Source organism: Leptomonas pyrrhocoris (assembly GCF_001293395.1).
Source record: "Leptomonas pyrrhocoris isolate H10 chromosome Unknown, whole genome shotgun sequence".
NCBI classification, from domain to species: Eukaryota; Euglenozoa; class Kinetoplastea; order Trypanosomatida; family Trypanosomatidae; genus Leptomonas; species Leptomonas pyrrhocoris.
Window position 1 is genome coordinate 640,131 of NW_015438373.1, and position 25,026 is coordinate 665,156.

Genomic DNA, 25,026 nt, shown 5'->3' on the forward strand with positions numbered 1-25,026 from the left:
GGTGTGCGGGTGTGCGTGTTTGCGTGCGCACGATGGGGTGCGTGGTTGTGGTGCAGCCCTGCGGCGTTGCCTGCTGCGTGCACGCCGACGCACGCCGCCACAAATGTTCTCTCGTCCGCTGCCTTGCTCGCCGCTCCATGCGCTTCTTCTCTTTTCCCCTCCCTTTCTTCCTGCACTGCTCCACCGCGGCGCCGACCGCCGCAGCTTGAAGGCCTTCTCTTTCACTACGCCTCTCTTCATAATCTCTTTTCGCTAAACACACACTTTCTCTTTTCTGTTTAATTTTAATACATCAGCTGTTTCAGCAGCATTCGTCACTGCGGCACACTCCACAAGCGCAAGCCCCACGTGCGACGACCGACTTTCTCGTTTCTGTCAAGCTGTACGAAGCTCTTCACCGCGACCTCTTCCTTCCTCTTCCGTACCTCCTCCCTCACCTCTCTGACTGCGACCTATGGCGTGTCTCAAGTACCCGCTGCGTCGCATGATGGTGGCCGGTGCGCTGCTGGTGCTGTGCGTGAACGCCCTCTTTGTCTCCGCGGCCTCCACCACCGACTACACCGCCGATCAGCAGAAGAACACGCTGGCGTTCCTGAAGGGCTTTGCGATAGCGGGCTCAACTCTGGAGACCAGCTGGACCGGCACGGACTTCTGCTCGTGGCCGTACGTGAGATGCGGCTATTTAGCGAGCACGCTGAGTTTCAAGGCCTACAGCCGGCCGGCGTTCACGGGATCGCTGGTGTTGCCTGAGCTGGGTGCGGACGTGAATGGCTCCGCCGTGATCTTCACGGAAATCTCTGCGAGTTGGTTTGGGCAACAGGTTACAGGCACGCTGCCCACGAGCTGGGGCCGCCTGAGGAAGCTGCGGACTCTGCGGTTGAACTACAACTCACTGAATGGCCCGCTGCCTGCGGACTGGAGCGGGATGTCTGCGCTGCAGTCACTGTACCTGAACAGCAACCGCCTTGAGGGCAGCCTTCCCGGTCAGTGGAGGTTATTGTCTGAATTGAAGGACTTGCGGCTCGACAACAACTCGCTGTCCGGCGCGCTGCCTGCTGCGTGGATTCGCATGTCCTCACTGAAGGATTTGTACCTCAACAGCAATGCGCTCTCCGGCACGTTGCCTGCGGCGTGGGTGGCGTTAACGGCGCTTTGGTCTCTGGATCTGTCCAATAACCAGCTAACGGGCTCGATCCCTGAGCGGTGGGGCGAGCTGCGGGTGTATACGTTGGAGCTGAGCAGCAACAGGCTGTGCGGATGCGTTCCTACCAAACTGAAGAACGGTTCTTATCCCCCCACTGTTGATCCTGCGGTGTCCGCTGCTAACTGTACCACTGCAAACGTGTGCGAGGCGCACAGCTCCGGCTCGGCCTCCGCGGCGGACGACTCCGAGGAGATCGCGATGCTGACGGCGAACGAACAGAACACGCTGAAGTTCCTGCGGCTGGTGCGGGCTGCTGTGGGCGGGGAGCTGCGGAGCCTCTGGGGTGGCGTGTGGTACTGCGGCTGGCAGAACGTGAAGTGCGGTTCCAGCGGACTTGCATCCGTCACGCTGAACGACGTCACGCTCTCTGGCTCGGTGCAGCTGCCGGAGCTGACGTCGGACATCGATGGCAGCCTTGTGGACGTGACGAGTTTCGAGCTGCACGGCAAGGGTGCGAGCGTGACGGGCGCACTGCCCACGAGCTGGGGCCGCCTGACCCGCCTGCGGACGCTGGACTTGAGCGGCAACGCACTGAACGGGTCACTGCCTGCGAACTGGAGCGCCATGACGAAGCTTTACACTCTCAACCTGGCCGCGAATGCGCTCTCGGGCACGCTGCCCGTCGAATGGGCCGCGATGCCGACCTTGAACGAGTTGCGGCTGAACAACAACTCGCTGGCCGGTGCGATTCCTGAAGAATGGAACAACATGAAGTCACTGCAGGACATCTACCTGGCGGGCAACGACTTCTGCGGGTGCGTGCCGAGCGCCTGGAAGCCGGGATATCCTCCGTACGTCCGAGCCGATGACGCGGTGACATCGCCGAAGTGCCGCACCGCATACAGGTGTGTCGACGGCAGCGGCAGCTCTGACAGCATGGCGGGGATGACGGAGGAGGAGAAGAGCACGCTGAAGTTCCTGCGTGGCTTTGCGGCCAAAACCCCGTTTCTTGCGAGCAGGTGGACCGGCATCTACTACTGTGAATGGCCGTACGTGCGGTGCGGCACCTACTCGAATGTGCTTAACTTTGGCGCCCTCAACTCCCCGGTGTTCACCGGATCGTTGGAGCTGCCTGAGCTGGGTGCCGACGTGAACGGCTCCGCCGTCATCTTCAATGAGATCTCCGTGAATGAGTTTGGCCAGAATGTCACGGGCAAACTGCCCGCGAGCTGGGGCCGCCTGACCCGCCTGCGGATGCTGGACTTGAGCGGCAACGCACTGACAGGCTCACTGCCTGCGGACTGGAGCGGGATGGCTGCGCTGCAGTCACTGGACCTGAGCAGCAACCGCCTTGAGGGCAGCCTTCCTGGCCAGTGGGGGTTCCTGTCGAAGCTTCGCTGGTTTCGGCTTTCGAGCAATGCGTTGACCGGCACACTACCGGCAGAGTGGAAGACGATGTCCGGCTTAAGTACACTCAACCTTTCGAGCAACGCCCTCTCTGGCTCGCTGCCTGCAGACTGGGCCTCCGTGGAGTACCTGCGGTCCCTATACCTCGCAGCAAATCAATTTACAGGCTCGATCCCTGCACAATGGGCGGCCCAGTGGACGTACATCATTGCTGATCTGAGCAGGAACCATCTGTGCGGATGCCTCCCCGATGGTTGGTCGAAGAAAACTTACAACATTGACATTACCGTGGATGCCGCGGTGTCTTCGTCCAACTGCAGCGATAAGAACGCGTGCGACGTGCACAACACGACCACGACGACCACCGCTGCGCCGACGCAGGAGCAGCGAAACACCTTGAAGTTCCTGCAGGCGTTCTCGACGATGGACCCGAGTCTGGCGATGCGGTGGACCGGGAGCAGCTACTGCGACTGGGCGTACGTGAAGTGCTCTGCGGACGGTGCGGTGCAGCTGGACCTGTCACCGCTGCCGCTGGCGACAGCTGTGTCACGGACGAAGGTCGCCGCGTTGATGAAGACTGTAACGTCGACGGCGACCGTGCGACTGCCTGAGCTCGCGGCGGACGTGGACGGGCAGCAGGTTGCGGTGACGGAGTTGAGCGTGTACGGTAAGGGCTCGCGGGTCGCGGGGACGCTGCCTGCGAGCTGGGGCCGCCTGGCGCGTCTGCAGACGGTGCGCGTGCAGAGCAACGCCATCACCGGCACGCTGCCGTCTGCCTGGAGCGAGATGACGTCGCTGCGCAGCCTGAACGTGAGCGGCAACGCGCTGTCCGGTGGCGTGCCTGATAGTTGGGGCGGCATGACGAAGCTGGTGAGCGTCGACCTGAAGGGGACGGGCCTGTGCGGGTGCCTGCCCGCGGGGTGGAAGTCGAAGACGGTGGCTGCGGATGCCGCGTTGACTGCGCGGGACTGCGCGAGCGCGAATGCGTGCCCCGCGGTGTCGAGCACATCAGCCCCGCCGAAGAAGAAGTCTGGACGCAACCTGATCCCACTGTGGTGCGTGCTGGGTGCTGTGGGTGGGCTCTTGGTGGGACTTGCAGTGGGCTTTGGCGTGCGCTTCTATCGCCGGCGTCAGCGTGATAGAGAGGTGAGTGGATTCCAGACCGTGCAAGAAGCGGAGATGGAGCCTTTTGCAAAGATGCCTGACTCGCCGTATTAAAGGTCGCTGGCGAGGCGCCACCGTTGCCGCTGTCGCGTCTGCGGAACAGCGGGGGGTGCGCATGCGCGTGACCGCGTTAATTTTTTTTTTAACTTGTTCTCTCTCTCTCCCTTTTAACTTGATTTGTTTTCTCACCGTTCCTCCCGCTGAACTCGACGTGCTGCAGAGTGCGGAGACGGTGAACACACATGACAACGATTTTGATTCTCTAATGAGGCTCAGCTGAGCTGGCCCTTTTCTATTTATTCCTCTGTGAAGTGGTGTGTTTAAGTGCCTTTGCCAATTCATCGGTTTTTCTTCAGCCTCTCTTCACGCGACCGCCCGCTTTTTCTCTTTTGCTAAAAAGTAGTTTTCTTTTATCTTTCAATTGACGCCGGCATCTCTGCGTGGATATGGATGAACGGTGTGTGCCCATGGAGTGGTTGCACGAGTTAATCTGCGTTGCTGGGGCCGTGGTTGACGTGGGCACTTGTGAATATGCGTCTGTGAGATGTTTCTGCGTGTGTGCGTGTGGAGCCGCCAAGGGAAGCCGCCGTGCGGGGAGCAGAGAGCGACAGAGTTCACTCTCCTCTACTCGGTGTATTTTTCCTGGCTACTTGCTTTCCCGTCTGCGAGACAAACCCACCCACCCACACATGTGCAGACGTCCGCTGCTCGCTGCTCAGCCGTTCGGCGTTTTTTTATTTCTTTTTTTTTTCATTCCTTCTTTTTTCTTTTCCATCTGCACTGCGTGCCGCCTCTCTTGCCTTTGCGGTGTTTGTGATTGTCCTGTTTCCCGTGACTCTGCTGCCTGTGCGGCGAGGCGTTGCTGAGCGCGCCGTTGAGTACAACCGCCACATGCATAGGAGAGTGCACTCCACGCAGCTTGCATAACACCAACGCGATTACATACATGCGTCTTCCCTGTTTTATTTTCTGTTCTTTTTTTTCAACCGCGGCGTCTCGTCTTCATGCTTTGTTCAACATTAGTAATTCAAACTCCTTCTTTCCCTTTAGGCTTCTGGTCTTGTGTGTTTTCTCTCGCACTGGTACGTCCGTGCCTTCTACTTCCCGCGGCGCACCTCCCCATTGCGGAGCTGTCCGGCGCAGTGAAGTACGTTGAGGGTGAAACACGCGGAGACCTCATTCCGTGGCGGCGACCGGTTCAACCTGCACTGCACACTCACCCGTGTGCGAGAGGTGCCTGGCGTCACCTTGTGCTCCTCTTCCTTCTCCAGTGGCATCGTTAATGCTGCTGTGTTTCAACTTTATCAGTCAACGCAAGTGCTGTCGCGGCTGCTCTTCCAGTTTGAACGGCGCTATTCCCGTAACTCACATCAAAACTTTCTTTTGGCGTCCGACGCCTTTCTTTTCTGTAGGGCACCTCTTTTGCTCCCGTCTTTTTCTTTAGGGGCCCTCGCAGAATGAATGCGAAGCTGGGGAGCTGAGCGACGCTGCCCTGCGCGCAGCCGTGCACGTAGGCAAGCACGCCTCATTGCGCTTGTTCCACGTGCTGGAGCGCCGTCGATGGCTGACGACACAGAGGCGCTGCCTGCCGCACGACCTGCGCTGAATCAACAATGAAGATAGCATTTTCTCACACAACCTTTTCTTTTTCTTTAAAGCGAGCAGCCGCACTGGCTTCTGCGAGTGCGACGGTCGTTGGCCAAAGTTTTCTTTACTCCTTTGTTTCCTGATTCTGTTTCTTGTGTCTCGAACTGCGCCGCACCGTGGCACCTGTTTGCCGGAGTGGGCGACGGAGCCGTCCTTGGGCAGGGCGGTGTGTCCGCCGTGGCAGCCCGGTTATCGGTGTGGCGGAGGTGTGGGCGAGGACTTCTCATGCGCGTCGCACAGGCACGTCGGTGCACCTGTGCTTGACTTCATTTTCGCGGCTTGCGGAGCGAGCGTTGCGTCTCTCACGACCGGCTGCTCGTCTGCGCTGGGGCGCTGGCTTCCCGTGCGCGTGTGTTGGCCCTCCGCCCCCCTCTTGTTTTCGAGACTTTTTATTTCTATTTCTATTTCTATATGGTTCCACACGTAGGTTCCTTCTCCCTTCCGAATTTCTCACTGCCGACACGACGCCCGTCGGCGCACTCCGCTGCGCCTGTGCCTTGTGTCCCTCGACCGTGCTGTGCCGTCGGAGCCGCGACGGCATCACGAGCGTGTCGCGGTGCGGCGTGGTGTGGATGGAGGGTGCCGCTGGCTGCCCTCTCTGCACCATCCACGGTGCGCCGTTTGTGGCGACGAGGCTCGAAGGGATGATGGTGTGCTGGGCGGGTTTCCCTGCGCTGGATGCCGGGTGCGCTCGCGTTTTGAATGATGGCGCCGTTCACTCTCCTCTCCTCTCTTTCCTTCCTTCCTTCCTTTCTCTCTTCTCTCCGCTGTAACATGAAGCGGACCGTCCCACCTTAGGACGCGAAGGTGCGTTTGCGCGATGCTTCTGCGGTTTCCCGTGCACCCCCAGCCCCCTCCTTCCGCCGCACCCGAATTGCGCTCCCGGTTTCCGTCCTTTGCTGTTCTGCGGGGCGTGGGGTGTATCGGGTGGTCGAAGCCGCGCGCGGGGAGGTGGAAGGAAGGAAGTGCCCAACGGCCCTTTGGCAAAGTGGTGATGCACGGCTTTCGTGTCCGGGGCTCCGTGGTGGGCTTGGCCCCGGGCACTCGCGGGGCGGTGTGGGCAGTGTGCTGGGCAACGATGTCTTGTCGATGTTTCTGTGCGTCCGGCGGCTCCCTCGTGCGACTCCGCACCTCTCTGCTGCTGACGCACCTGGAGAGGACTGAGCGGTACTGACGGCGGCTGGTGCTGCGTGGCTGCTGCATCGAAAGACGGCGACACCGCTGGACGTGGAGGCTGTGCCGCTGGTGCTTGCAGCCGCCAACGGGACTCGTGGCTTCTTGTTGACGCCCCTCGTGTGTTGCGCGGTGCTACTCTTTGTGCCTGCTGCATTTGATGCCTGGTGCAAAACGTCCGGCTGACGCTGGCGGAAGTCGGTGCTACGGCAGTGAGGGAGAACGGAGGGCCACCATCGGCGTTGCTCAGCGCCCGCAGATGAGCAGACGTGACGCCACATGCCGCACTGGTGGCCGTTCAGTCCCTTTTCGCTGGCGTACCCGGACGCCCTCTCGCGCGAGGCCGCCGCAGCGCGTCGTGGCGTGGTGGCCGCGACGGAGGGGAGTGCGAATGCGTTTGGTGTCTTGGCCTGCGCCTGTAGCGCACCGAGTACGATGCGATCACCATGACCCCCTTGTGCCTTCACTGCGAGCATGGCGGTGGCGCACGTCCACGCGGTGAGCGAGAGCGCCGCCGCTGACTCTCAGCTGTGTGTGGTCCTTCGTTGGGCGGGAGGGGCGGGGCGTTTGGCGGACACGCGTGGCGGCGCGGGAGCCGAGCGAGGTCGCTGCGCTGTGCTGGGTGAATGCCGCCTGCCCGGTGTGTACCGGCGGACCGTGCAGGCTGTGACGGGCCAAGTGCTGCCGGTGCACATACCGAGCGCTTGTGAAGGAGGGGCGACTCGCACCGGTGAAGACGCGGGGGCGGGTGCCCCCGTCAGCGAAACACTTTCTCACTCGCTGACGGTAACAGTTCTAATGAATGCTGAGCGACGTACGCGAAGCGGGTTGTGCCGACCGGGCGGAGTCTGCTGCGTGCCGCCTGCTGTGCCGGCGCCGCCATGCGGTCTTTTTCTCGAGCCGCGGCGGTGAAGGGGGATCGCTTGCTGCCCTCCCGTGGTGTAGCGCGACTGGTGTGCGGGTGTGCGTGTTTGCGTGCGCACGATGGGGTGCGTGGTTGTGGTGCAGCCCTGCGGCGTTGCCTGCTGCGTGCACGCCGACGCACGCCGCCACAAATGTTCTCTCGTCCGCTGCCTTGCTCGCCGCTCCATGCGCTTCTTCTCTTTTCCCCTCCCTTTCTTCCTGCACTGCTCCACCGCGGCGCCGACCGCCGCAGCTTGAAGGCCTTCTCTTTCACTACGCCTCTCTTCATAATCTCTTTTCGCTAAACACACACTTTCTCTTTTCTGTTTAATTTTAATACATCAGCTGTTTCAGCAGCATTCGTCACTGCGGCACACTCCACAAGCGCAAGCCCCACGTGCGACGACCGACTTTCTCGTTTCTGTCAAGCTGTACGAAGCTCTTCACCGCGACCTCTTCCTTCCTCTTCCGTACCTCCTCCCTCACCTCTCTGACTGCGACCTATGGCGTGTCTCAAGTACCCGCTGCGTCGCATGATGGTGGCCGGTGCGCTGCTGGTGCTGTGCGTGAACGCCCTCTTTGTCTCCGCGGCCTCCACCACCGACTACACCGCCGATCAGCAGAAGAACACGCTGGCGTTCCTGAAGGGCTTTGCGATAGCGGGCTCAACTCTGGAGACCAGCTGGACCGGCACGGACTTCTGCTCGTGGCCGTACGTGAGATGCGGCTATTTAGCGAGCACGCTGAGTTTCAAGGCCTACAGCCGGCCGGCGTTCACGGGATCGCTGGTGTTGCCTGAGCTGGGTGCGGACGTGAATGGCTCCGCCGTGATCTTCACGGAAATCTCTGCGAGTTGGTTTGGGCAACAGGTTACAGGCACGCTGCCCACGAGCTGGGGCCGCCTGAGGAAGCTGCGGACTCTGCGGTTGAACTACAACTCACTGAATGGCCCGCTGCCTGCGGACTGGAGCGGGATGTCTGCGCTGCAGTCACTGTACCTGAACAGCAACCGCCTTGAGGGCAGCCTTCCCGGTCAGTGGAGGTTATTGTCTGAATTGAAGGACTTGCGGCTCGACAACAACTCGCTGTCCGGCGCGCTGCCTGCTGCGTGGATTCGCATGTCCTCACTGAAGGATTTGTACCTCAACAGCAATGCGCTCTCCGGCACGTTGCCTGCGGCGTGGGTGGCGTTAACGGCGCTTTGGTCTCTGGATCTGTCCAATAACCAGCTAACGGGCTCGATCCCTGAGCGGTGGGGCGAGCTGCGGGTGTATACGTTGGAGCTGAGCAGCAACAGGCTGTGCGGATGCGTTCCTACCAAACTGAAGAACGGTTCTTATCCCCCCACTGTTGATCCTGCGGTGTCCGCTGCTAACTGTACCACTGCAAACGTGTGCGAGGCGCACAGCTCCGGCTCGGCCTCCGCGGCGGACGACTCCGAGGAGATCGCGATGCTGACGGCGAACGAACAGAACACGCTGAAGTTCCTGCGGCTGGTGCGGGCTGCTGTGGGCGGGGAGCTGCGGAGCCTCTGGGGTGGCGTGTGGTACTGCGGCTGGCAGAACGTGAAGTGCGGTTCCAGCGGACTTGCATCCGTCACGCTGAACGACGTCACGCTCTCTGGCTCGGTGCAGCTGCCGGAGCTGACGTCGGACATCGATGGCAGCCTTGTGGACGTGACGAGTTTCGAGCTGCACGGCAAGGGTGCGAGCGTGACGGGCGCACTGCCCACGAGCTGGGGCCGCCTGACCCGCCTGCGGACGCTGGACTTGAGCGGCAACGCACTGAACGGGTCACTGCCTGCGAACTGGAGCGCCATGACGAAGCTTTACACTCTCAACCTGGCCGCGAATGCGCTCTCGGGCACGCTGCCCGTCGAATGGGCCGCGATGCCGACCTTGAACGAGTTGCGGCTGAACAACAACTCGCTGGCCGGTGCGATTCCTGAAGAATGGAACAACATGAAGTCACTGCAGGACATCTACCTGGCGGGCAACGACTTCTGCGGGTGCGTGCCGAGCGCCTGGAAGCCGGGATATCCTCCGTACGTCCGAGCCGATGACGCGGTGACATCGCCGAAGTGCCGCACCGCATACAGGTGTGTCGACGGCAGCGGCAGCTCTGACAGCATGGCGGGGATGACGGAGGAGGAGAAGAGCACGCTGAAGTTCCTGCGTGGCTTTGCGGCCAAAACCCCGTTTCTTGCGAGCAGGTGGACCGGCATCTACTACTGTGAATGGCCGTACGTGCGGTGCGGCACCTACTCGAATGTGCTTAACTTTGGCGCCCTCAACTCCCCGGTGTTCACCGGATCGTTGGAGCTGCCTGAGCTGGGTGCCGACGTGAACGGCTCCGCCGTCATCTTCAATGAGATCTCCGTGAATGAGTTTGGCCAGAATGTCACGGGCAAACTGCCCGCGAGCTGGGGCCGCCTGACCCGCCTGCGGATGCTGGACTTGAGCGGCAACGCACTGACAGGCTCACTGCCTGCGGACTGGAGCGGGATGGCTGCGCTGCAGTCACTGGACCTGAGCAGCAACCGCCTTGAGGGCAGCCTTCCTGGCCAGTGGGGGTTCCTGTCGAAGCTTCGCTGGTTTCGGCTTTCGAGCAATGCGTTGACCGGCACACTACCGGCAGAGTGGAAGACGATGTCCGGCTTAAGTACACTCAACCTTTCGAGCAACGCCCTCTCTGGCTCGCTGCCTGCAGACTGGGCCTCCGTGGAGTACCTGCGGTCCCTATACCTCGCAGCAAATCAATTTACAGGCTCGATCCCTGCACAATGGGCGGCCCAGTGGACGTACATCATTGCTGATCTGAGCAGGAACCATCTGTGCGGATGCCTCCCCGATGGTTGGTCGAAGAAAACTTACAACATTGACATTACCGTGGATGCCGCGGTGTCTTCGTCCAACTGCAGCGATAAGAACGCGTGCGACGTGCACAACACGACCACGACGACCACCGCTGCGCCGACGCAGGAGCAGCGAAACACCTTGAAGTTCCTGCAGGCGTTCTCGACGATGGACCCGAGTCTGGCGATGCGGTGGACCGGGAGCAGCTACTGCGACTGGGCGTACGTGAAGTGCTCTGCGGACGGTGCGGTGCAGCTGGACCTGTCACCGCTGCCGCTGGCGACAGCTGTGTCACGGACGAAGGTCGCCGCGTTGATGAAGACTGTAACGTCGACGGCGACCGTGCGACTGCCTGAGCTCGCGGCGGACGTGGACGGGCAGCAGGTTGCGGTGACGGAGTTGAGCGTGTACGGTAAGGGCTCGCGGGTCGCGGGGACGCTGCCTGCGAGCTGGGGCCGCCTGGCGCGTCTGCAGACGGTGCGCGTGCAGAGCAACGCCATCACCGGCACGCTGCCGTCTGCCTGGAGCGAGATGACGTCGCTGCGCAGCCTGAACGTGAGCGGCAACGCGCTGTCCGGTGGCGTGCCTGATAGTTGGGGCGGCATGACGAAGCTGGTGAGCGTCGACCTGAAGGGGACGGGCCTGTGCGGGTGCCTGCCCGCGGGGTGGAAGTCGAAGACGGTGGCTGCGGATGCCGCGTTGACTGCGCGGGACTGCGCGAGCGCGAATGCGTGCCCCGCGGTGTCGAGCACATCAGCCCCGCCGAAGAAGAAGTCTGGACGCAACCTGATCCCACTGTGGTGCGTGCTGGGTGCTGTGGGTGGGCTCTTGGTGGGACTTGCAGTGGGCTTTGGCGTGCGCTTCTATCGCCGGCGTCAGCGTGATAGAGAGGTGAGTGGATTCCAGACCGTGCAAGAAGCGGAGATGGAGCCTTTTGCAAAGATGCCTGACTCGCCGTATTAAAGGTCGCTGGCGAGGCGCCACCGTTGCCGCTGTCGCGTCTGCGGAACAGCGGGGGGTGCGCATGCGCGTGACCGCGTTAATTTTTTTTTTAACTTGTTCTCTCTCTCTCCCTTTTAACTTGATTTGTTTTCTCACCGTTCCTCCCGCTGAACTCGACGTGCTGCAGAGTGCGGAGACGGTGAACACACATGACAACGATTTTGATTCTCTAATGAGGCTCAGCTGAGCTGGCCCTTTTCTATTTATTCCTCTGTGAAGTGGTGTGTTTAAGTGCCTTTGCCAATTCATCGGTTTTTCTTCAGCCTCTCTTCACGCGACCGCCCGCTTTTTCTCTTTTGCTAAAAAGTAGTTTTCTTTTATCTTTCAATTGACGCCGGCATCTCTGCGTGGATATGGATGAACGGTGTGTGCCCATGGAGTGGTTGCACGAGTTAATCTGCGTTGCTGGGGCCGTGGTTGACGTGGGCACTTGTGAATATGCGTCTGTGAGATGTTTCTGCGTGTGTGCGTGTGGAGCCGCCAAGGGAAGCCGCCGTGCGGGGAGCAGAGAGCGACAGAGTTCACTCTCCTCTACTCGGTGTATTTTTCCTGGCTACTTGCTTTCCCGTCTGCGAGACAAACCCACCCACCCACACATGTGCAGACGTCCGCTGCTCGCTGCTCAGCCGTTCGGCGTTTTTTTATTTCTTTTTTTTTTCATTCCTTCTTTTTTCTTTTCCATCTGCACTGCGTGCCGCCTCTCTTGCCTTTGCGGTGTTTGTGATTGTCCTGTTTCCCGTGACTCTGCTGCCTGTGCGGCGAGGCGTTGCTGAGCGCGCCGTTGAGTACAACCGCCACATGCATAGGAGAGTGCACTCCACGCAGCTTGCATAACACCAACGCGATTACATACATGCGTCTTCCCTGTTTTATTTTCTGTTCTTTTTTTTCAACCGCGGCGTCTCGTCTTCATGCTTTGTTCAACATTAGTAATTCAAACTCCTTCTTTCCCTTTAGGCTTCTGGTCTTGTGTGTTTTCTCTCGCACTGGTACGTCCGTGCCTTCTACTTCCCGCGGCGCACCTCCCCATTGCGGAGCTGTCCGGCGCAGTGAAGTACGTTGAGGGTGAAACACGCGGAGACCTCATTCCGTGGCGGCGACCGGTTCAACCTGCACTGCACACTCACCCGTGTGCGAGAGGTGCCTGGCGTCACCTTGTGCTCCTCTTCCTTCTCCAGTGGCATCGTTAATGCTGCTGTGTTTCAACTTTATCAGTCAACGCAAGTGCTGTCGCGGCTGCTCTTCCAGTTTGAACGGCGCTATTCCCGTAACTCACATCAAAACTTTCTTTTGGCGTCCGACGCCTTTCTTTTCTGTAGGGCACCTCTTTTGCTCCCGTCTTTTTCTTTAGGGGCCCTCGCAGAATGAATGCGAAGCTGGGGAGCTGAGCGACGCTGCCCTGCGCGCAGCCGTGCACGTAGGCAAGCACGCCTCATTGCGCTTGTTCCACGTGCTGGAGCGCCGTCGATGGCTGACGACACAGAGGCGCTGCCTGCCGCACGACCTGCGCTGAATCAACAATGAAGATAGCATTTTCTCACACAACCTTTTCTTTTTCTTTAAAGCGAGCAGCCGCACTGGCTTCTGCGAGTGCGACGGTCGTTGGCCAAAGTTTTCTTTACTCCTTTGTTTCCTGATTCTGTTTCTTGTGTCTCGAACTGCGCCGCACCGTGGCACCTGTTTGCCGGAGTGGGCGACGGAGCCGTCCTTGGGCAGGGCGGTGTGTCCGCCGTGGCAGCCCGGTTATCGGTGTGGCGGAGGTGTGGGCGAGGACTTCTCATGCGCGTCGCACAGGCACGTCGGTGCACCTGTGCTTGACTTCATTTTCGCGGCTTGCGGAGCGAGCGTTGCGTCTCTCACGACCGGCTGCTCGTCTGCGCTGGGGCGCTGGCTTCCCGTGCGCGTGTGTTGGCCCTCCGCCCCCCTCTTGTTTTCGAGACTTTTTATTTCTATTTCTATTTCTATATGGTTCCACACGTAGGTTCCTTCTCCCTTCCGAATTTCTCACTGCCGACACGACGCCCGTCGGCGCACTCCGCTGCGCCTGTGCCTTGTGTCCCTCGACCGTGCTGTGCCGTCGGAGCCGCGACGGCATCACGAGCGTGTCGCGGTGCGGCGTGGTGTGGATGGAGGGTGCCGCTGGCTGCCCTCTCTGCACCATCCACGGTGCGCCGTTTGTGGCGACGAGGCTCGAAGGGATGATGGTGTGCTGGGCGGGTTTCCCTGCGCTGGATGCCGGGTGCGCTCGCGTTTTGAATGATGGCGCCGTTCACTCTCCTCTCCTCTCTTTCCTTCCTTCCTTCCTTTCTCTCTTCTCTCCGCTGTAACATGAAGCGGACCGTCCCACCTTAGGACGCGAAGGTGCGTTTGCGCGATGCTTCTGCGGTTTCCCGTGCACCCCCAGCCCCCTCCTTCCGCCGCACCCGAATTGCGCTCCCGGTTTCCGTCCTTTGCTGTTCTGCGGGGCGTGGGGTGTATCGGGTGGTCGAAGCCGCGCGCGGGGAGGTGGAAGGAAGGAAGTGCCCAACGGCCCTTTGGCAAAGTGGTGATGCACGGCTTTCGTGTCCGGGGCTCCGTGGTGGGCTTGGCCCCGGGCACTCGCGGGGCGGTGTGGGCAGTGTGCTGGGCAACGATGTCTTGTCGATGTTTCTGTGCGTCCGGCGGCTCCCTCGTGCGACTCCGCACCTCTCTGCTGCTGACGCACCTGGAGAGGACTGAGCGGTACTGACGGCGGCTGGTGCTGCGTGGCTGCTGCATCGAAAGACGGCGACACCGCTGGACGTGGAGGCTGTGCCGCTGGTGCTTGCAGCCGCCAACGGGACTCGTGGCTTCTTGTTGACGCCCCTCGTGTGTTGCGCGGTGCTACTCTTTGTGCCTGCTGCATTTGATGCCTGGTGCAAAACGTCCGGCTGACGCTGGCGGAAGTCGGTGCTACGGCAGTGAGGGAGAACGGAGGGCCACCATCGGCGTTGCTCAGCGCCCGCAGATGAGCAGACGTGACGCCACATGCCGCACTGGTGGCCGTTCAGTCCCTTTTCGCTGGCGTACCCGGACGCCCTCTCGCGCGAGGCCGCCGCAGCGCGTCGTGGCGTGGTGGCCGCGACGGAGGGGAGTGCGAATGCGTTTGGTGTCTTGGCCTGCGCCTGTAGCGCACCGAGTACGATGCGATCACCATGACCCCCTTGTGCCTTCACTGCGAGCATGGCGGTGGCGCACGTCCACGCGGTGAGCGAGAGCGCCGCCGCTGACTCTCAGCTGTGTGTGGTCCTTCGTTGGGCGGGAGGGGCGGGGCGTTTGGCGGACACGCGTGGCGGCGCGGGAGCCGAGCGAGGTCGCTGCGCTGTGCTGGGTGAATGCCGCCTGCCCGGTGTGTACCGGCGGACCGTGCAGGCTGTGACGGGCCAAGTGCTGCCGGTGCACATACCGAGCGCTTGTGAAGGAGGGGCGACTCGCACCGGTGAAGACGCGGGGGCGGGTGCCCCCGTCAGCGAAACACTTTCTCACTCGCTGACGGTAACAGTTCTAATGAATGCTGAGCGACGTACGCGAAGCGGGTTGTGCCGACCGGGCGGAGTCTGCTGCGTGCCGCCTGCTGTGCCGGCGCCGCCATGCGGTCTTTTTCTCGAGCCGCGGCGGTGAAGGGGGATCGCTTGCTGCCCTCCCGTGGTGTAGCGCGACTGGTGTGCGGGTGTGCGTGTTTGCGTGCGCACGATGGGGTGCGTGGTTGTGGTGCAGCCCTGCGGCGTTGCCTGCTGCGTGCACGCCGACGCACGCCGCCACAAATGTTCTCTCGTCCGCTGCCTTGCTCGCCGCTCCATGCGCTTCTTCTCTTTTCCCCTCCCTTTCTTCCTGCACTGCTCCACCGCGGCGCCGACCGCCGCAGCTTGAAGGCCTTCTCTTTCACTACGCCTCTCTTCATAATCTCTTTTCGCTAAACACACACTTTCTCTTTTCTGTTTAATTTTAATACATCAGCTGTTTCAGCAGCATTCGTCACTGCGGCACACTCCACAAGCGCAAGCCCCACGTGCGACGACCGACTTTCTCGTTTCTGTCAAGCTGTACGAAGCTCTTCACCGCGACCTCTTCCTTCCTCTTCCGTACCTCCTCCCTCACCTCTCTGACTGCGACCTATGGCGTGTCTCAAGTACCCGCTGCGTCGCATGATGGTGGCCGGTGCGCTGCTGGTGCTGTGCGTGAACGCCCTCTTTGTCTCCGCGGCCTCCACCACCGACTACACCGCCGATCAGCAGAAGAACACGCTGGCGTTCCTGAAGGGCTTTGCGATAGCGGGCTCAACTCTGGAGACCAGCTGGACCGGCACGGACTTCTGCTCGTGGCCGTACGTGAGATGCGGCTATTTAGCGAGCACGCTGAGTTTCAAGGCCTACAGCCGGCCGGCGTTCACGGGATCGCTGGTGTTGCCTGAGCTGGGTGCGGACGTGAATGGCTCCGCCGTGATCTTCACGGAAATCTCTGCGAGTTGGTTTGGGCAACAGGTTACAGGCACGCTGCCCACGAGCTGGGGCCGCCTGAGGAAGCTGCGGACTCTGCGGTTGAACTACAACTCACTGAATGGCCCGCTGCCTGCGGACTGGAGCGGGATGTCTGCGCTGCAGTCACTGTACCTGAACAGCAACCGCCTTGAGGGCAGCCTTCCCGGTCAGTGGAGGTTATTGTCTGAATTGAAGGACTTGCGGCTCGACAACAACTCGCTGTCCGGCGCGCTGCCTGCTGCGTGGATTCGCATGTCCTCACTGAAGGATTTGTACCTCAACAGCAATGCGCTCTCCGGCACGTTGCCTGCGGCGTGGGTGGCGTTAACGGCGCTTTGGTCTCTGGATCTGTCCAATAACCAGCTAACGGGCTCGATCCCTGAGCGGTGGGGCGAGCTGCGGGTGTATACGTTGGAGCTGAGCAGCAACAGGCTGTGCGGATGCGTTCCTACCAAACTGAAGAACGGTTCTTATCCCCCCACTGTTGATCCTGCGGTGTCCGCTGCTAACTGTACCACTGCAAACGTGTGCGAGGCGCACAGCTCCGGCTCGGCCTCCGCGGCGGACGACTCCGAGGAGATCGCGATGCTGACGGCGAACGAACAGAACACGCTGAAGTTCCTGCGGCTGGTGCGGGCTGCTGTGGGCGGGGAGCTGCGGAGCCTCTGGGGTGGCGTGTGGTACTGCGGCTGGCAGAACGTGAAGTGCGGTTCCAGCGGACTTGCATCCGTCACGCTGAACGACGTCACGCTCTCTGGCTCGGTGCAGCTGCCGGAGCTGACGTCGGACATCGATGGCAGCCTTGTGGACGTGACGAGTTTCGAGCTGCACGGCAAGGGTGCGAGCGTGACGGGCGCACTGCCCACGAGCTGGGGCCGCCTGACCCGCCTGCGGACGCTGGACTTGAGCGGCAACGCACTGAACGGGTCACTGCCTGCGAACTGGAGCGCCATGACGAAGCTTTACACTCTCAACCTGGCCGCGAATGCGCTCTCGGGCACGCTGCCCGTCGAATGGGCCGCGATGCCGACCTTGAACGAGTTGCGGCTGAACAACAACTCGCTGGCCGGTGCGATTCCTGAAGAATGGAACAACATGAAGTCACTGCAGGACATCTACCTGGCGGGCAACGACTTCTGCGGGTGCGTGCCGAGCGCCTGGAAGCCGGGATATCCTCCGTACGTCCGAGCCGATGACGCGGTGACATCGCCGAAGTGCCGCACCGCATACAGGTGTGTCGACGGCAGCGGCAGCTCTGACAGCATGGCGGGGATGACGGAGGAGGAGAAGAGCACGCTGAAGTTCCTGCGTGGCTTTGCGGCCAAAACCCCGTTTCTTGCGAGCAGGTGGACCGGCATCTACTACTGTGAATGGCCGTACGTGCGGTGCGGCACCTACTCGAATGTGCTTAACTTTGGCGCCCTCAACTCCCCGGTGTTCACCGGATCGTTGGAGCTGCCTGAGCTGGGTGCCGACGTGAACGGCTCCGCCGTCATCTTCAATGAGATCTCCGTGAATGAGTTTGGCCAGAATGTCACGGGCAAACTGCCCGCGAGCTGGGGCCGCCTGACCCGCCTGCGGATGCTGGACTTGAGCGGCAACGCACTGACAGGCTCACTGCCTGCGGACTGGAGCGGGATGGCTGCGCTGCAGTCACTGGACCTGAGCAGCAACCGCCTTGAGGGCAGCCTTCCTGGCCAGTGGGGGTTCCTGTCGAAGCTTCGCTGGTTTCGGCTTTCGAGCAATGCGTTGACCGGCACACTACCGGCAGAGTGGAAGACGATGTCCGGCTTAAGTACACTCAACCTTTCGAGCAACGCCCTCTCTGGCTCGCTGCCTGCAGACTGGGCCTCCGTGGAGTACCTGCGGTCCCTATACCTCGCAGCAAATCAATTTACAGGCTCGATCCCTGCACAATGGGCGGCCCAGTGGACGTACATCATTGCTGATCTGAGCAGGAACCATCTGTGCGGATGCCTCCCCGATGGTTGGTCGAAGAAAACTTACAACATTGACATTACCGTGGATGCCGCGGTGTCTTCGTCCAACTGCAGCGATAAGAACGCGTGCGACGTGCACAACACGACCACGACGACCACCGCTGCGCCGACGCAGGAGCAGCGAAACACCTTGAAGTTCCTGCAGGCGTTCTCGACGATGGACCCGAGTCTGGCGATGCGGTGGACCGGGAGCAGCTACTGCGACTGGGCGTACGTGAAGTGCTCTGCGGACGGTGCGGTGCAGCTGGACCTGTCACCGCTGCCGCTGGCGACAGCTGTGTCACGGACGAAGGTCGCCGCGTTGATGAAGACTGTAACGTCGACGGCGACCGTGCGACTGCCTGAGCTCGCGGCGGACGTGGACGGGCAGCAGGTTGCGGTGACGGAGTTGAGCGTGTACGGTAAGGGCTCGCGGGTCGCGGGGACGCTGCCTGCGAGCTGGGGCCGCCTGAGGAAGCTCCAGACTCTGCGGCTGAACGGCAACTCACTGAATGGCCCGCTGCCTGCGGACTGGAGCGGGATGTCTGCGCTGGAGACACTGTACCTGAACAGCAACCGCCTTGAGGGCAGCCTTCCCGGTCAGTGGAGGTTATTGTCTGAATTGAAGGACTTGCGGCTAGACAACAACACGCTGTCCGGCGCGCTGCCTGCTGCGTGGATTCGCATGCCCTCACTGAAGACTTTGTACCTCAACAACAGTGCACTCTCCGGCACGTTGCCTGAGGCGTGGGCATCGATGCCGGCGTTGGGCTATCTATACCTGTCCAAGAACCAGCTGGTCGGCTCGATCCCTGAGCGTTGGGGCGAGCTGCGGTTGTATACGTTGGAGCTGAGCAGCAACAGGCTGTGCGGATGCGTTCCTACAAAGCTGAAGAACAAGTTTTATGTGACCATTACTGTTGATCCTGCGGTGTCTGCTGCTAACTGTACCACTGCAAACGTGTGCGAGGCGCACAGCTCCGGCTCGGCCTCCGCGGCGGACGACTCCGAGGAGATCGCGATGCTGACGGCGAACGAACAGAACACGCTGAAGTTCCTGCGGCTGGTGCGGGCTGCTGTGGGCGGGGAGCTGCGGAGCCTCTGGGGTGGCGTGTGGTACTGCGGCTGGCAGAACGTGAAGTGCGGGTCTGACGGGTTGGTGTCCGTCACGCTGAACGACGTCACGCTCTCTGACTCGGTGCAGCTGCCGGAGCTGACGGCGGACATCGATGGCAGCCTTGTGGACGTGACGAGTTTCGAGCTGCACGGCAAGGGTGCGAGCGTGACGGGCGCACTGCCCACGAGCTGGGGCCGCCTGAGGAAGCTCCAGACTCTGCGGCTGAACGGCAACTCACTGAATGGCCCGCTGCCTGCGGACTGGAGCGGGATGTCTGCGCTGGAGACACTGTACCTGAACAGCAACCGCCTTGAGGGCAGCCTTCCCGGTCAGTGGAGGTTATTGTCTGAATTGAAGGACTTGCGGCTAGACAACAACACGCTGTCCGGCGCGCTGCCTGCTGCGTGGATTCGCATGCCCTCACTGAAGACTTTGTACCTCAACAACAGTGCACTCTCCGGCACGTTGCCTGAGGCGTGGGCATCGATGCCGGCGTTGGGCTATCTATACCTGTCCAAGAACCAGCTGGTCGGCTCGATCCCTGAGCGTTGGGGCGAGCTGCGGTTGTATACGTTGGAGCTGAGCAGCAACAGGCTGTGCGGATGCGTTCCTACAAAGCTGAAGAACAAGTTTTATGTGACCATTACTGTTGATCCTGCGGTGTCTGCTGCTAACTGTACCACTGCAAACGTGTGCGAGGCGCACAGCTCCGGCTCGGCCTCCGCGGCGGACGACTCCGAGGAGATCGCGATGCTGACGGCGAACGAACAGAACACGCTGAAGTTCCTGCGGCTGGTGCGGGCTGCTGTGGGCGGGGAGCTGCGGAGCCTCTGGGGTGGCGTGTGGTACTGCGGCTGGCAGAACGTGAAGTGCGGGTCTGACGGGTTGGTGTCCGTCACGCTGAACGACGTCACGCTCTCTGACTCGGTGCAGCTGCCGGAGCTGACGGCGGACATCGATGGCAGCCTTGTGGACGTGACGAGTTTCGAGCTGCACGGCAAGGGTGCGAGCGTGACGGGCGCACTGCCCACGAGCTGGGGCCGCCTGAGGAAGCTCCAGACTCTGCGGCTGAACGGCAACTCACTGAATGGCCCGCTGCCTGCGGACTGGAGCGGGATGTCTGCGCTGGAGACACTGTACCTGAACAGCAACCGCCTTGAGGGCAGCCTTCCCGGTCAGTGGAGGTTATTGTCTGAATTGAAGGACTTGCGGCTAGACAACAACACGCTGTCCGGCGCGCTGCCTGCTGCGTGGATTCGCATGCCCTCACTGAAGACTTTGTACCTCAACAACAGTGCACTCTCCGGCACGTTGCCTGAGGCGTGGGCATCGATGCCGGCGTTGGGCTATCTATACCTGTCCAAGAACCAGCTGGTCGGCTCGATCCCTGAGCGTTGGGGCGAGCTGCGGTTGTATACGTTGGAGCTGAGCAGCAACAGGCTGTGCGGATGCATTCCTACAAAGCTGAAGAACAATTTTTATGTGACCATTACTGTTGATCCTGCGGTGTCCGCTGCTAACTGTACCACTGCAAACGTGTGCGAGGCGCACAGCTCCGGCTCGGCCTCCGCGGCGGACGACTCCGAGGAGATCGCGATGCTGACGGCGAACGAACAGAACACGCTGAAGTTCCTGCGGCTGGTGCGGGCTGCTGTGGGCGGGGAGCTGCGGAGCCTCTGGGGTGGCGTGTGGTACTGCGGCTGGTGGAACGTGAAGTGCGGTTCCAGCAGACTTGTATCCGTCACGCTGAACGACGTCACGCTCTCTGGCTCGGTGCAGCTGCCGGAGCTGACGGCGGACATCGATGGCAGCCTTGTGGACGTGACGAGTTTCGAGCTGCACGGCAAGGGTGCGCGCGTGACGGGCTCACTGCCTGCGAGCTGGGGCCGCCTGGCGCGTCTGCAGACGGTGCGCGTGCAGAGCAACGCCATCACCGGCACGCTGCCGTCTGCCTGGAGCGAGATGACGTCGCTGCGCAGCCTGAACGTGAGCGGCAACGCGCTGTCCGGTGGCGTGCCTGATAGTTGGGGCGGCATGACGAAGCTGGTGAGCGTCGACCTGAAGGGGACGGGCCTGTGCGGGTGCCTGCCCGCGGGGTGGAAGTCGAAGACGGTGGCTGCGGATGCCGCGTTGACTGCGCGGGACTGCGCGAGCGCGAATGCGTGCCCCGCGGTGTCGAGCACATCAGCCCCGCCGAAGAAGAAGTCTGGACGCAACCTGATCCCACTGTGGTGCGTGCTGGGTGCTGTGGGTGGGCTCTTGGTGGGACTTGCAGTGGGCTTTGGCGTGCGCTTCTATCGCCGGCGTCAGCGTGATAGAGAGGTGAGTGGATTCCAGACCGTGCAAGAAGCGGAGATGGAGCCTTTTGCAAAGATGCCTGACTCGCCGTATTAAAGGTCGCTGGCGAGGCGCCACCGTTGCCGCTGTCGCGTCTGCGGAACAGCGGGGGGTGCGCATGCGCGTGACCGCGTTAATTTTTTTTTTAACTTGTTCTCTCTCTCTCCCTTTTAACTTGATTTGTTTTCTCACCGTTCCTCCCGCTGAACTCGACGTGCTGCAGAGTGCGGAGACGGTGAACACACATGACAACGATTTTGATTCTCTAATGAGGCTCAGCTGAGCTGGCCCTTTTCTATTTATTCCTCTGTGAAGTGGTGTGTTTAAGTGCCTTTGCCAATTCATCGGTTTTTCTTCAGCCTCTCTTCACGCGACCGCCCGCTTTTTCTCTTTTGCTAAAAAGTAGTTTTCTTTTATCTTTCAATTGACGCCGGCATCTCTGCGTGGATATGGATGAACGGTGTGTGCCCATGGAGTGGTTGCACGAGTTAATCTGCGTTGCTGGGGCCGTGGTTGACGTGGGCACTTGTGAATATGCGTCTGTGAGATGTTTCTGCGTGTGTGCGTGTGGAGCCGCCAAGGGAAGCCGCCGTGCGGGGAGCAGAGAGCGACAGAGTTCACTCTCCTCTACTCGGTGTATTTTTCCTGGCTACTTGCTTTCCCGTCTGCGAGACAAACCCACCCACCCACACATGTGCAGACGTCCGCTGCTCGCTGCTCAGCCGTTCGGCGTTTTTTTATTTCTTTTTTTTTTCATTCCTTCTTTTTTCTTTTCCATCTGCACTGCGTGCCGCCTCTCTTGCCTTTGCGGTGTTTGTGATTGTCCTGTTTCCCGTGACTCTGCTGCCTGTGCGGCGAGGCGTTGCTGAGCGCGCCGTTGAGTACAACCGCCACATGCATAGGAGAGTGCACTCCACGCAGCTTGCATAACACCAACGCGATTACATACATGCGTCTTCCCTGTTTTATTTTCTGTTCTTTTTTTTCAACCGCGGCGTCTCGTCTTCATGCTTTGTTCAACATTAGTAATTCAAACTCCTTCTTTCCCTTTAGGCTTCTGGTCTTGTGTGTTTTCTCTCGCACTGGTACGTCCGTGCCTTCTACTTCCCGCGGCGCACCTCCCCATTGCGGAGCTGTCCGGCGCAGTGAAGTACGTTGAGGGTGAAACACGCGGAGACCTCATTCCGTGGCGGCGACCGGTTCAACCTGCACTGCACACTCACCCGTGTGCGAGAGGTGCCTGGCGTCACCTTGTGCTCCTCTTCCTTCTCCAGTGGCATCGTTAATGCTGCTGTGTTTCAACTTTATCAGTCAACGCAAGTGCTGTCGCGGCTGCTCTTCCAGTTTGAACGGCGCTATTCCCGTAACTCACATCAAAACTTTCTTTTGGCGTCCGACGCCTTTCTTTTCTGTAGGGCACCTCTTTTGCTCCCGTCTTTTTCTTTAGGGGCCCTCGCAGAATGAATGCGAAGCTGGGGAGCTGAGCGACGCTGCCCTGCGCGCAGCCGTGCACGTAGGCAAGCACGCCTCATTGCGCTTGTTCCACGTGCTGGAGCGCCGTCGATGGCTGACGACACAGAGGCGCTGCCTGCCGCACGACCTGCGCTGAATCAACAATGAAGATAGCATTTTCTCACACAACCTTTTCTTTTTCTTTAAAGCGAGCAGCCGCACTGGCTTCTGCGAGTGCGACGGTCGTTGGCCAAAGTTTTCTTTACTCCTTTGTTTCCTGATTCTGTTTCTTGTGTCTCGAACTGCGCCGCACCGTGGCACCTGTTTGCCGGAGTGGGCGACGGAGCCGTCCTTGGGCAGGGCGGTGTGTCCGCCGTGGCAGCCCGGTTATCGGTGTGGCGGAGGTGTGGGCGAGGACTTCTCATGCGCGTCGCACAGGCACGTCGGTGCACCTGTGCTTGACTTCATTTTCGCGGCTTGCGGAGCGAGCGTTGCGTCTCTCACGACCGGCTGCTCGTCTGCGCTGGGGCGCTGGCTTCCCGTGCGCGTGTGTTGGCCCTCCGCCCCCCTCTTGTTTTCGAGACTTTTTATTTCTATTTCTATTTCTATATGGTTCCACACGTAGGTTCCTTCTCCCTTCCGAATTTCTCACTGCCGACACGACGCCCGTCGGCGCACTCCGCTGCGCCTGTGCCTTGTGTCCCTCGACCGTGCTGTGCCGTCGGAGCCGCGACGGCATCACGAGCGTGTCGCGGTGCGGCGTGGTGTGGATGGAGGGTGCCGCTGGCTGCCCTCTCTGCACCATCCACGGTGCGCCGTTTGTGGCGACGAGGCTCGAAGGGATGATGGTGTGCTGGGCGGGTTTCCCTGCGCTGGATGCCGGGTGCGCTCGCGTTTTGAATGATGGCGCCGTTCACTCTCCTCTCCTCTCTTTCCTTCCTTCCTTCCTTTCTCTCTTCTCTCCGCTGTAACATGAAGCGGACCGTCCCACCTTAGGACGCGAAGGTGCGTTTGCGCGATGCTTCTGCGGTTTCCCGTGCACCCCCAGCCCCCTCCTTCCGCCGCACCCGAATTGCGCTCCCGGTTTCCGTCCTTTGCTGTTCTGCGGGGCGTGGGGTGTATCGGGTGGTCGAAGCCGCGCGCGGGGAGGTGGAAGGAAGGAAGTGCCCAACGGCCCTTTGGCAAAGTGGTGATGCACGGCTTTCGTGTCCGGGGCTCCGTGGTGGGCTTGGCCCCGGGCACTCGCGGGGCGGTGTGGGCAGTGTGCTGGGCAACGATGTCTTGTCGATGTTTCTGTGCGTCCGGCGGCTCCCTCGTGCGACTCCGCACCTCTCTGCTGCTGACGCACCTGGAGAGGACTGAGCGGTACTGACGGCGGCTGGTGCTGCGTGGCTGCTGCATCGAAAGACGGCGACACCGCTGGACGTGGAGGCTGTGCCGCTGGTGCTTGCAGCCGCCAACGGGACTCGTGGCTTCTTGTTGACGCCCCTCGTGTGTTGCGCGGTGCTACTCTTTGTGCCTGCTGCATTTGATGCCTGGTGCAAAACGTCCGGCTGACGCTGGCGGAAGTCGGTGCTACGGCAGTGAGGGAGAACGGAGGGCCACCATCGGCGTTGCTCAGCGCCCGCAGATGAGCAGACGTGACGCCACATGCCGCACTGGTGGCCGTTCAGTCCCTTTTCGCTGGCGTACCCGGACGCCCTCTCGCGCGAGGCCGCCGCAGCGCGTCGTGGCGTGGTGGCCGCGACGGAGGGGAGTGCGAATGCGTTTGGTGTCTTGGCCTGCGCCTGTAGCGCACCGAGTACGATGCGATCACCATGACCCCCTTGTGCCTTCACTGCGAGCATGGCGGTGGCGCACGTCCACGCGGTGAGCGAGAGCGCCGCCGCTGACTCTCAGCTGTGTGTGGTCCTTCGTTGGGCGGGAGGGGCGGGGCGTTTGGCGGACACGCGTGGCGGCGCGGGAGCCGAGCGAGGTCGCTGCGCTGTGCTGGGTGAATGCCGCCTGCCCGGTGTGTACCGGCGGACCGTGCAGGCTGTGACGGGCCAAGTGCTGCCGGTGCACATACCGAGCGCTTGTGAAGGAGGGGCGACTCGCACCGGTGAAGACGCGGGGGCGGGTGCCCCCGTCAGCGAAACACTTTCTCACTCGCTGACGGTAACAGTTCTAATGAATGCTGAGCGACGTACGCGAAGCGGGTTGTGCCGACCGGGCGGAGTCTGCTGCGTGCCGCCTGCTGTGCCGGCGCCGCCATGCGGTCTTTTTCTCGAGCCGCGGCGGTGAAGGGGGATCGCTTGCTGCCCTCCCGTGGTGTAGCGCGACTGGTGTGCGGGTGTGCGTGTTTGCGTGC

General features: G+C 61.1%; 5 protein-coding genes across 5 annotated transcripts; all 5 read left to right on the forward strand.

Annotated features, from left to right (window-relative positions):
• Positions 1-202: 202 nt before the first annotated feature.
• ABB37_07267 (putative GP46-like surface antigen) lies at positions 203-3,769 on the forward strand (the record flags this gene model as incomplete). Its single annotated transcript, XM_015805838.1, has 1 exon — positions 203-3,769. The coding sequence occupies exon 1, from the start codon at positions 455-457 to the stop codon at positions 3,767-3,769; it is 3,315 nt and encodes a 1,104-aa protein (XP_015655844.1). The 5' UTR covers positions 203-454.
• Positions 3,770-6,182: 2,413 nt separating this feature from the next.
• On the forward strand, positions 6,183-6,536 carry ABB37_07268 (hypothetical protein; the record flags this gene model as incomplete). Its single annotated transcript, XM_015805839.1, has 1 exon — positions 6,183-6,536. One exon carries the CDS (start codon positions 6,183-6,185, stop codon positions 6,534-6,536), a length of 354 nt encoding a protein of 117 aa, XP_015655845.1.
• A 1,153-nt stretch (positions 6,537-7,689) lies between these two features.
• ABB37_07269 (putative GP46-like surface antigen) lies at positions 7,690-11,256 on the forward strand (the record flags this gene model as incomplete). The annotated part of the gene is made up of 1 exon (XM_015805840.1): positions 7,690-11,256. The coding sequence occupies exon 1, from the start codon at positions 7,942-7,944 to the stop codon at positions 11,254-11,256; it is 3,315 nt and encodes a 1,104-aa protein (XP_015655846.1). The 5' UTR covers positions 7,690-7,941.
• Positions 11,257-13,669: 2,413 nt separating this feature from the next.
• On the forward strand, positions 13,670-14,023 carry ABB37_07270 (hypothetical protein; the record flags this gene model as incomplete). The annotated part of the gene is made up of 1 exon (XM_015805841.1): positions 13,670-14,023. The coding sequence occupies one exon, from the start codon at positions 13,670-13,672 to the stop codon at positions 14,021-14,023; it is 354 nt and encodes a 117-aa protein (XP_015655847.1).
• A 1,153-nt stretch (positions 14,024-15,176) lies between these two features.
• ABB37_07271 (putative GP46-like surface antigen) lies at positions 15,177-21,281 on the forward strand (the record flags this gene model as incomplete). Its single annotated transcript, XM_015805842.1, has 1 exon — positions 15,177-21,281. Exon 1 carries the CDS (start codon positions 15,429-15,431, stop codon positions 21,279-21,281), a length of 5,853 nt encoding a protein of 1,950 aa, XP_015655848.1. The 5' UTR covers positions 15,177-15,428.
• Positions 21,282-25,026: the final 3,745 nt, after the last annotated feature.